Here is a 12,175-nt window from a genome sequence, read left to right as displayed (position 1 = left end):
AGCTTCCGCATGGGAAGGCATCCATGCCTGTGGCGGAGAGTGGAACAAATTGAAAAACGGGCCAAGAACATTCTCACTGGGCCAACTTCTATTATTGGGCCAAATCCAGACACCAAAGAAAATCCAAAGAATATGACGGGCTATGGCCCGGTTTAGTCCCTACAAGGATCCGCCCACGATCCATGCGACGCCCCTATGTAGTGGCGTCCTTGTATCTTATATCCATCAATGATTCCATGTATACCTGGCCAAACGGGCCGGCCCGGCACGGCACGGCCCGGCCCATCGTAATCGTGCCTGGCCCGGCACGGCCCGCCAGGGCACGATTACTATACGGGCCGTGCCGTGCCGGCCCGCGTGCTGCGCCCCCAGGCCCAGGCACGGCCCAGTTAGTAAACGGGCCGGCACGTTGGCCCGTTTAGCACGGTGGGCCGCATATTTTCAGCCTGTTATTTGCCGCATTGAGCGTTTTTTAGCCTATTTTTATATACTGGGCCATATATAGATGTATAAAAAAATAAAAAAAACGTAATCGGGCCGTGCCGTGCCGGCCCGCGTGCCCAGCCTCCAGGCCCAGGCACGGCCCAGGGCGTGCCGCGTGCCAGGCCCGGCCCGTTTAGACCGTGCCGTGCCTGGCCCAAGGCGGGCCGTGCCGCGCGTGCTCACGGGCCGGCCCGAAAAGAACGGCCCATTTGGCCAGCTATAATTCCATGTCAATCTATGTAAAGGGCATATGCCTTTTTGATATGTGAATTTGTTTTCTTTACTTCATTTATTTATTCCATATGTATGCATCTTACTTAAACATTGATATGTTGCTCATACTACCATCCTCCATGCTTTATGTTTTGATAATATAGCAACTTGCCTATTCTGTTATATACAGTACAAATTTGTTTAACACCATTTTATTCAGGCCTGCCTGCCTGATTGCAACACTGAAGAAATGTCTCATCCATCTAACAATAATTTCAATAGGAATGTACTTACAAATATTTTTCTCAAGCTAGCTATTGCTACTGGTTGCTAGCACGGGAATGAACAAGGCAATCACAATAGGAAACTGAAATGTTTGTCAAATTTGTATCTTATTATCCGCCAATGTCAATAAGTAGTAGGCACCTGACCTGATACGTCTCTACTAATGGTTGTTCACAAGTGAAATTGGAATGCTGAGAATACTATGAAACAACCACAAACACATGCCCATCCAGTTGATTATTGCACAAGAAACGGAACACATCTCCGGTCATTTTACTGGAAAAAGAAGGCACAAACCACAAAAATAATGCATAGTTCTCTTGCATGTTACTACTTGTTTTTACAGTTGAACTATAAACTATTCATGCAAAACATAATAAACTTTATATGTAACTACAGTTTTTCACATTATATCATACAAGTACCAGATTATGATTCTAACTACTATTATTAAATGTTTATCCTGCATATTACTATGAATTCCCTCAACAATACACAGGGTATCATCTACTCCAAGGCGTCCCATGCTAAGTTTTCGAAGATAAGCGTATAGCAGTTACCAGCCTACGAACCCAACAGCAACAAGGTAAGGCAATCAATCAAGCCTTAGAAGGCGACATAGTGAACAGGCTATTTGAAACAAGATGCAGCAGGTTCATGACATTTTCTGAAACAAGCAGAGCTAAATAGACGAAACATTCAGCTGACACTTCCATGTTACGGTACAAATTTACACCCCGAAAAGTTGACACCCATTTGTGATCAACAAAAGAGATGGGCATTCTGATTCTCTTTCTCTTGTCACGGAACAATACATGCGTTTAAGCTGTTTCTCTACCAGGTGTCCACCAGCACATGCCATCACGTTGCATAACACACATTCCACAATGGTAGTTGTCAACGGAACAGCCAGGTGTGGGTCAGGTAAGCATAGTGGCTACTGGAACCTCTAGCTGACATCTCATGGAGTCACAGCTTCTGCCTTCCTCCATCTGTATCTGCAGAAACATCTAACTTGTCAACAGAATGAACGCATTCTGTGCAATGGCAACTGAACTTAATTGTAAGGCAAATTGAAAAATACTGCACCTTTAAGAACAGAATAACATATTGTACCTCAAATCCCTACTGATGCTTGTGGGTTAGTTTCATTGCTACCAGCCATTGGCATTCCCCTGTAAAGAAATTTGGCACACAACTCATAAAGAGAGGGAGAGAATGGGGAGGGAGGGGAAGGGAGGGAGATCATACTGTTCTTTAGCTTCAAGTTTAAGCAGATCAATTTGATTCTGTAGATCAACACAGGCAGCTTGAATAGCCATGTTTTTCTGACACAGTTCCTGCCATTCTACTGTCAAGGCATGGAGTTGTCCACCAGTGTTTTGCTGATCAAAAACAGAATATCACTTGCCTGTACAGTATGGTCATGCTGATTCACATTAAGGACGGGAGTTGACCAGTATGTTACCTGATGAAATTTCCTCTCACGGTTGACAGTTTCTATCTTTTCATTGTATTCCAGAGTCATTTTTTGTGTCCTACAAAGTACCATGTTATCGCATACTTCCAGCATTATAACTAGTATATCTACTTTTTAGAGACCATGTACACATACACAATAATAAAGCATATGCATGACATGAATACATTTAAGTGCTTCATAATCCAGTGGATGCCTAAGCTACATGAACACTGATTCATCACACACGTGAGACAGCTAGAAACACATTGGTTTTGCGTCACCTTCAATGTAGGATAGTACTGATGACACAGTCCACAAACCGAACAGTGTCAAATGAAATGCAAGGAAAACAGGACAAGATGCAAGTGATACAGCACTGTCAAGGACATATGGACAGAACAAATTACCTAGACAAAACTGATTCCATCTTTCTGTTCTGGAGCTTCCAAACCTCAACACCGTGCTTCAGCATAAGCTCCAGATTCTCAATCCTGTAACACTAACTTCATTTCAAAAAACAATAGAAGTATGTTTGACAATAATAGCAGACCATAGATGATAAGAACCATATGCATATGGTGAAACACAAAAACACCTAAATAAAGTGCATACTACAATTGAGGCTAAGAAATTCAAAGCCTATGCCGATCATATGTATAAAGAAAAATCGGAGAATGCATTGTCTACAATGTGGTTATTATTGTCTACAACTACGAGCAATACGCTACCTCCCATTCTAACGATGATTACTATAGTACGTATAAGAGAATCAGCTCTTGCATAACCGTAACAATTTACTTGTCATTTCAAACAGACTGCGGAACTCTTTGTTAAAGAGTCTGTCCTTTTGAATTTGATTTTTATTTCATCATAAATATTTGGAAACCTATACTCTTCGCGGTATTGAAAGCTTACAGACTATAACGGTGAATGGAACAACATTGGTATAATTACTAAAAAGACAGACAGCAGGACATGCCACAGCAAGACACTGGCCAATGTGATGTTGTCATGATCTGGTGCAGCAAAGTGCAATCTACTGCTTGAACTATGGCAATCATTTGTAGTTCAGTATCATGTGGGTTTAGCTTATTACTCAATGCAATTTTGAATGGGAAAAGTTTCATGAATGTCCTGACCACAGACCCAAAGAAATCCCTATGGGAGCTATTTTGCTTTAATACAACTTCATAATAACATTCATATTCATAACTTAAAAATGTTACAAACAGACTGCCATAGTGGCCACACAGAGCTATCAATGTGCATGTCTATTATAGCAATGTTGATTCAGAACACATGATTCCTCAAATGCAAATATGCATAAGCAGCCTTACCGCACAATTTGATGCTGCAGCTGGCTCTGGGCATTCCGTAAAGCCTGCCTCCAAGCAACAACATCATTCCTCTTGTTCGCTGGGGGTGGCTCCAAACCATAGCGGGACATCTCTATGGTAGCAGGTGGCTTGCCAGCTCTAACACGTTCGTACTCTTTCGCAAGCATAGGATGATTCTAAAACAAAAATGCTAAATGAGAACATGACATGTTTTACATTCAAACAACAAATCCAAATGATCAAAACAAGCAAGAAGTAGGTCTAATGTTTTACAATATATGCATACAAGAAAAACGCTGACCATTTAAAACGTACATGCAAAAGCATCTATTGTGCAACAAATTTACAGTTTATCAACACTTGTTTGTGTTAAGTAACATCAGATGTGCAATTTATGTTGGGCATGTCCGTTCATGTATGTATACGAAACACTTGACTACTCAGCTTACTGAACTGCTAACATATATAAGGTGTTGCAAACAAATGAAGAAAAAACCTAACTACACACACTAATAGTTCTGTTCAGAGACACATCCAAACATATCATAACTGCTCAATGAGGTCCAACATAGATGTAGTTCCTAGCTGGTTTTTAGTTTGCAAATACTTCCAGCTGTTCATTAGGCAACAGTAACACCAAATTTGTGTTTTAGTTGCTTACCGGCACTGGCATTAGAGAGTGTGACACATGACTGAAAGAGGAGAAACTTTCTAAAACATGGTACAAACTCCCCATGTTCTATGTGCATGGTGCTAATACAACGTCTATTTTAGATAGTAAGAACTCTGCAATTCAAAGTGAGAATGTCTTTTCAATCTAGCTGTCGTTCAGCTACGTGTGAGGTTTTTCTGTAATAAATTGCTCAGTGTATGCTCCAAGCACTAAAATTTACCACCTCTAGTCATACAATTGAATATCTAAATAGTGTGTTAATCTTGGTGCAGATTACTTGTAATTTTAGCTTCATGCATACAGCAGAAGGGATGAGCTAATGTACAAGATTTTGTAATGGTTGCACCTGCTTATACAATACAATATACAGTACTAGTTTATATAACACCGAGGACAATATGTGCATGCTTTCAGCTTAGTGGACGTGTGCAACTATGAAAAATAATAATATTTTAAGCAGGGTCAGCCTTTTCTCCGGCCATTACAATATGAAAGAAATGAACTTCATACTAGCTAAACAACGTGACAGCCAACAGTAGGGTCCGAAAATTCAACAGCGTCTTCATCAAACAATACAGAAAAATTACTTTATTTTGTACACAAATCAATTAGAACTAGGCAGCATTCATAGTGTTGTTCTCTAATGTTCAACAGCAAAAGGTGCATATTTCATCTTCAATGGTTCAACGTTGATCCCATTAAAACAGCTATTCACTGTTGATAGGGAAAACATCCAGCGATAATTTGCTCTTGAAATCAAATTTGTGAAGTACTTTTCAACTAAATTGTCTGATATAGGTTTATAGCAATAGCACAGAGTGATTGGTTGAATGAAAAATTGAGAACGTAAGATATCCTTAAGTATACACCAACCATATAAGACTGAACCAACATAGTTGAGTCCTTTCTTCTGGGTAACTAAATGTGGTATTCTGCAATGTTGTTCCCCAAGTACGCATCCGACAGGGAAAATTTATTTCAGACGAGTTCTACCTACAACTCCCAATTCCATATGACAACCTATCAGCCTACAGCTCCCACTTGCATATGACAACGTACTAGCCTACAACTCCCAATTGCATATGGTAACATCTTAGCCTACAGCTCCCAATTGCATATGGAAACCTCTTAGCCTACAGCTCCCAATTGCATATATAGTCCTCGAAAGAGCTACTCCCTCCGTTTCAAAATAGATGACTCAACTTTCTATTAACTTTAGTACAATCTTAGTATAAAGTTGGGTCATCTATTTTGGAACGGAGGGAGTATTTCCCAGCTAAAGTCGTGATGATGCAGGAATAATTTGTAAATAACCTAAACATTAACTATGTCGAAACTCCAAAAGCTAAAATAAAAAAGAAATAAAACCTCAGTGCATCCCTTCTAAGTAGTATACAAGTATAAATCTTCGACGGCTTGGCCCTAATTGTCTCCTCAGATCGCTAAGCGTTGGATCAGCGTCCTAAAAACAATAGAGAGGGCGCAAGAACTCACCTCGAATCCAATGATGGGAACGGGGGGCAAGTCACGGAGGAAGTCGGCGGGCTTGCGGTGAGCGCGGCGCATCTCCTCCTCGACGAGGCGGTCAACCTCGCGCTTCACCGCCGGGTCGCCGTAGTCCCCGTCGATGTAGGGCAGCGCGTCCACCGTCTCAGCGTCCGGAGGCGGGCGCCAAGGCACACCCGCAGCCTCGGACGGTGGCGCCTCCAGCATAAGCACCTCCCTCGTCGCCGACGAGGCCATCACGGCGGCCGCGCGCGAGCAGGTAGCCGCGAGCCAGAGAGAGGGAGAGAGGGAGCGGGCGCGGTGTAGGTTAGGGCGTCGCGCCGTGGATCAATGGGGCTGGAGGAAGAAGCTCAACGCGCATGGGCCGTTTTGCGTTTTGGGCTACGTAGGTCATTAAATGCTTTCAACAGAGAGCGCGCGTTCGTGGGTACCACTCGGCGGCGTTTAAGGCCCAGTTCGTTGGGCGGCTTTTCCATAAAGCCGTTTCACCCAGCCTCTTAAGCAGCACTTTCATATTTTTTTCGCTTCTCAACTACTAGTAAGGGATAAACTCCACTAAAAAATAGTAAGGGATAAACGGCCACGTGACACATGCGGTAAGTAATCCAAACAATTAAAAAATAAGGAATAAACGAGCTTAGATTAAAAGAAAATTCTCGCAGAAAAAGAAATTTTAAAAAATAAAAAATGTTCATATTTTAATAGTTTATAATTATTTAAAATATCATGATTTTAAAAAATGAATGTGATAAAAATAAAAACACAAAAACCAAACAAGACGGAGCAAAACCTAGCAGAAAAACATAGAAAAAATAAACACAAACAAAAACTATCCTGGAAAAACCAACCTTCTAGAAGGATCTCGAGACGGCGGGGAAAAATCTACCTATGCCAGCCCATATAGGAGACTATTAGAACATATGCCCGTGCGTTGCAACGGGAGAGATATTTCTTTGGGAGAAGCAATGGAAGAGATAATTGATATGTCCATAAAAATGATCTCCATAGCGGTGCGACAAAGAAAGGAGTTGTGGTCTTCTCGCGGGTCATGTTTGTCCCGTGAGATCTTGATAGTGATGGGTTAGTCGGCGTGGCGGCAACCATCAAACTCGTGCCTCTTTTTCCTCTGGGTCCGCCTCTGTCTCGGGGTTTTGTCTACCTCCTCACTTGGTAGCTATGCGCCATTCTCTCTTACGATGGCATAATCGGATGGATTACTAATTCCAGCTCATAAATCCTGTTTTATTAACATATTTAGTGCATAACCAGACATCAATGTCCCTTCTTTATTAGGGTTTTTTCTCTTTGATTATTTCAACGCTCACGTGCCCACAATATTTTTATTTGAGCCAAACCAAAATATTCTCTTTTATGGGGCCAAGAAAAAAATTGCACCCTCGGACGACCCACTAGCGGAGTGCGCCTAAGGCCCAATACTGCCTGTGCGACGGAGCAATTTTTTTCTTGGGCCAAATGTGTGGGGGCTACTATATGACGCTAGTTGCGTAAAATAGCGCGTGGGATGCACATCAGTTCGTGTATGGACCGGCACACTGGTAGGCTCTAAGACGACTTGTGTTTGTAAGGCGCGAAAAAATCCGAAAAATGATGAGTTGAAGGATCGAAATCATGCCCTCAAAGACCTGGCTATGTGTTGCTAGCCACTCGAAGAGACAAGTCCGACCAATGAATGGCCAGCTCAAACATTTAATATCATACTTCAATGTCAGATTGAAAACACTTTTTTTAAAATATAAATTGCTGAATATTCTTGGAAATATGAATAATTTTGAAAATCCCAAACATTTTTCTAAAATTATTTTTTAAAAAATACACAACAAGATTTGAAACATTCAAAATTCCCAATTTTATTTGAAAAAAATGAACTTTTTATAATAACTTGAAAATTTGTAATTTATGATTTTTTTAAAAAAGCAACATATTTTGAACATTCAGAACAATTTTTTAAAATGTGTTTCTTTAAACTCGGCCATTATTATGAATTTGCAAACATTTCACTAAAACAAGTTTTTTTTGTATTTGGAACATTTTTAAATGCAATATTTTGGAAAATCTTGAACAACTTTGGAAAAGACAAAGAAAAAATGGAACATTTTTTTAAATCTGAACCAATTTTGGAATGAAAATATGGATTTAATTTTCAGAACATTTTTCAAAACAGAATATATTTTAAATTCTGAACATTTTAAAACATTCATTTTTGCTGATATTATGAACTTTTTTGAAAATTTTGAAACAAAATACAACACAAAACAAAAGAAAATAACGGGCTGTCTTTGTTGGGCCACACTGTGGGCAGCCCATGTATGAAATTCTGGCGGCGAATAGAAAAAAAAAATCGGTGGTGAACGGATGAAAAAATTGTAGAAACGCATCTTGCTTTATTAGTAGATATAGATATATATTGCCTCGAGCTATGAGCCTACATATTGCTTAAGGCGCCAAATAGGAAATTGCAACCAAGCGAGCAGAGAGGCGTTCACACACACAACATGACTAGGCTCTGGCTCACAACCTCTTTTCTCTTACTCACAATCATGAAGCCTTTCACGCTTCGGCCCGTCCATGAGATTTTGGGTTTCTGTCTCTCGCCATCTGTAACGATGGTGGCACTGGTTGCGAGCCATCGTCCTCTGCTACAGACTCATATGCCATGTGCTCGCCCCATGCAGCGGTGAACTAGCGATCGCAGCACTAGTCGCAACAAACGATAACCGACTCGGGTGTTGCCCTAACGTAATGGCGACTCTTGTGGAGAAGTATTTGAGACTCCCAACATCACTTGACCAGTCGATAGATTCCCAATTCGAACATATTGTCACCAAGATGAAAAGATGATAAGGAATAGAGGGTACTAAGTAGTGAAGGAGAGAAGTTCTAGTAAAATCAATATGCCAAGCATACTCGATAAGAGTTTTTTAGCTGTCCGTGAAGATGTCCAAGAAGATTATTGTTGGTACTTAAACCGTCAGATCTCGGGCAGGAGGTCCCGAGCTGTGAATCTGAAAACCATGGGTAACAGGAGACAAGGGAAACAATGTTTACCCGGGTTCGACCCTCTCGAAGAGGTAAAATCATACGTCTTGCTTTGATTGTGTTGATGATGGAGTATCGAGTACAAGATGATCTACCTCGAGATCATATGTTGTGTCCTAAACCCTAAGGGTAATAATTGTGAGTGTGTCCCTATGGACTAAAACCCCATGATTTATATATGCATCGGGGGTATCTAGGGTTACATATGGTCGGTTGCCAATTAGGAATAAACACACCGACGGTTGTAGTTGTCCTTGAAGTACACGCCAAGTCTTCGGTAGTGTCCGTCTTGATCACACCCGAATTCAAGGCTTTTGGAGTCCTTCCTTGTTGAGATCGGTGGGCCGTAAGCTCGGCCGATGGACTGTGGGCCACCTAGGCAAGTACCCCCTAGTCTAGGACACCGCAAGTAGCCCCTGAACCTGTCTTTGAAGCCGAGGACGAAAATTCCATCCCCGGACTAATGTTTCTGGCTTGAAGTCTTCGGCTTAGCGGGTGAGTTCTTTCTCTAGCTGGCTTTAATGTAGATCTGAGATCTTTCTTATTCAAAGCAATTTTCGAGCTTCCCCTTAATGGGATTGCTCGTTGACCACATGTTGAAAGCGCAGGTTTACTCCAAGAGGAGGGTGAACGGGAGATTTTCAGACATTCGTGAAACTCAGATGAATTTGAAAAAGATCAGAGTGAAGGAATAGAAACAAGAGCGAGACTAATTCATCACAGAAACATAGAGCATGTATACAAGATACATACAAGTGAAAAACATGTAATCATACAATCATATAAGCATATAGAAGATGAACTGAAGAAATAAGAAACAACATGATGAAGTCTTCAGTTCAAATTCTTCAGAAAGTAGATCACAGATTCTTCAGTAGAGGAATAACTAAAAGTAAAGGGTCAGGAATTTGAAACCAGGTAGGCTTGGTGATGACACAGTGATTTGGTAGACCAGTTCCAGTTGTTGTATCAACTGTACATCTGGTTGAGGCGGCTGAGATTACACTTAGAAGACACTAAGTCGCCACTGTATTCCTCTTGAGCTAAGGTCACAGTAGACCTCGCCCAATCACTCGTGGTAAGTCTTCAAGATAGACTTCCAAAACCATAACAAACTTGTTCAGCGCCACGCCATAATTACTCTTGGGGGCTTAGAACGAAGAATGGCAGTTGATAACCCACAAGTACAGGGGATCGCGACAATCTTCGAGGGTAGTATTTCACCCAAATTTATTGATTCGACACAAGGGGAGCCAAAGAATATCTGTGAGTATTAGCAGTTGAGCTGTCCATTCAACTACACCCGGAGAACTCAATATCTGCATCAAAGTGTTTAGTAGCACAATAGTATGATAGTTTTGATAGTAGTAGTAGTAACAATAGCAATAGTAATGGTAACAATAACAGTAGCAGTTTTGTAGTGATTGTAAAAACAACAAGAACAAAAGTAACTTAGCAAAGATCAATATGCGAAAAGCTTAGGCATTGGATCAATGATGGATATTTGTGTTGGATGGCATTCATCATATAACAGTCACAACCTAGAGCGGTAGACAATAGCTCCAATTCATCAATGTAATGTAGGCATTTGTCCTATCCTCCCATGGCAGTGGTGTCCATAAGGAAATCTAAGGGATATTAAGGCCTCCTTTTAATAGAGAACCGGAACAAAGGATATAATGATTTTTTCATGTAGGACAAGTAATATGGAAGAAAAACAGCGTCCGAAAAGTCCACGAGGGAGCCACAAGCTCGGGAGGTGCGCTCCCAGGCTTGTCACTTCCTGGTGCACTTTCCTGATTGTTTATTATTTTCCTAATTCTTCATATATTCTAAAACGATCAAACAATACTTTTATGGAACTTTTGGAGTCGGTTTGCTTACCACGTACCTACTCCTTTTCAGGATTGTGTAGCGTTCCGAAAGGTCTATTCACCAGTACCGTAAGGTGCTATACAAACGTTTTTGACCCCTTTCCGCGACGGCATTTGGAATCGTCGGCTAGTGAGTAGCTGTGATAGGGGGTCCTTCCCACACGACCCAGAAAACCGTTGGGGATAGGCGAGCGACTACTGACAATCGCCATAGAATAAACATATGAGAAGCCGCCCTAGTCCCACACGTTACATCTCGACATTATCTTTCTGATCAGAGAGACATCCCAAACGATCACGCTGCTATAGTCATGTGAAAAAAGTGGACATCAACATTTAATCTACTGATATGTTTGTGATAGATCGCACATGGTTCAAGAATGTAAAATGTGTGCGGTGCGTCTACTAATGCCAATGTGTCCATTTTCATAACTGTGTGCAATTGGTATTCCTATCACACACGCACACTGGTCTGAAACGTTTGTTGTATTACCATGAATCACACACGCATATGAGACGAAACCGTGTGTGCGTCCGTCGGGCATCGCAAACGCTTCATGTCAAAGAACCGGTTGTTCTCTATTTTCCATCGCACACGTTGTTTTCTTTCAAACCCTGTGCACATTATTTTATTCGCTCATGTATAATTTTATTTTTCCCTATGATTTATTATTCGAGTTGGAAATTTTGAAATATGAAACGTGGAATTCAAATTCTCAGCACAATGGTTCAACAACAAATCCATAAATAAAATTCTCAGTACAATATATTCAGTAATTACAAAATTAGACAACAATTAACTATGATGAACCACAATATTTAGAGGCGGTAAAGGTGAAGAGACAAGTGCAAATTATTTTGACTGCCGATAGTGTTGAAGAAGCGGAATGCCCATAATGTGCCTTCCTGCATGCCATAGGCATGAACAACTTTTGTCCAACCCCTTGTGACGATCGCCTACCATCCTTCACCGCCTCCAGGAAGACTTCTAGATCATTATCATGGTAGCATGAATTATATACTTTAACCTTAGTTGCCTCCACTCCGGTCATATAGTTTACAAGGTAATCATCAGTAAATAGCTTCGGAAACCACTGAAAAGAGGAAAATATCGGATACTGAGGTCTAATAGTGTAGCTTGTTGTGGGCAGGGGGAAAGGCAACAGATTACTTACCATCCTAAAGTTCATTGTTGTCTTGGACAAAGTGTAAATAAGGAGCTTAATTCCCATCACCCGTTTCTTTCGCCTAATAATCTTTGTTAGTTTCATCACTTGACACATGT

The 12,175-nt window shown here is 41.1% G+C and overlaps 1 protein-coding gene across 2 annotated transcripts; it reads right to left on the bottom strand.

Moving 5' to 3' along the window:
• Nucleotides 1-1,614: 1,614 nt before the first annotated feature.
• Nucleotides 1,615-6,325, bottom strand: LOC123061036 (pre-mRNA-splicing factor SPF27 homolog). 2 transcript variants are annotated; one of them, XM_044483938.1, is made up of 7 exons: nucleotides 5,948-6,325; nucleotides 3,781-3,956; nucleotides 2,851-2,934; nucleotides 2,450-2,519; nucleotides 2,233-2,366; nucleotides 2,071-2,156; nucleotides 1,615-1,979 (listed from the first exon to the last, which is right to left on the bottom strand). In XM_044483938.1, the coding sequence occupies exons 1-6, from the start codon at nucleotides 6,194-6,196 to the stop codon at nucleotides 2,099-2,101; spliced, it is 771 nt and encodes a 256-aa protein (XP_044339873.1). In that variant the 5' UTR covers nucleotides 6,197-6,325; the 3' UTR covers nucleotides 1,615-1,979; nucleotides 2,071-2,098. The 2 variants fall into 2 exon arrangements, with proteins under 2 accessions (XP_044339873.1, XP_044339872.1); XM_044483937.1 differs by having other exon boundaries at nucleotides 2,098-2,156.
• Between the last annotated feature and the right edge of the window lie 5,850 nt (nucleotides 6,326-12,175).

Source organism: Triticum aestivum, chromosome 3A, assembly GCF_018294505.1.
Source record: "Triticum aestivum cultivar Chinese Spring chromosome 3A, IWGSC CS RefSeq v2.1, whole genome shotgun sequence".
NCBI lineage: Eukaryota > Viridiplantae > Streptophyta > Magnoliopsida > Poales > Poaceae > Triticum > Triticum aestivum.
The sequence above is the reverse complement of the archived record's forward strand: the minus strand, read 5'-3'. Positions and strand labels throughout refer to the sequence as shown.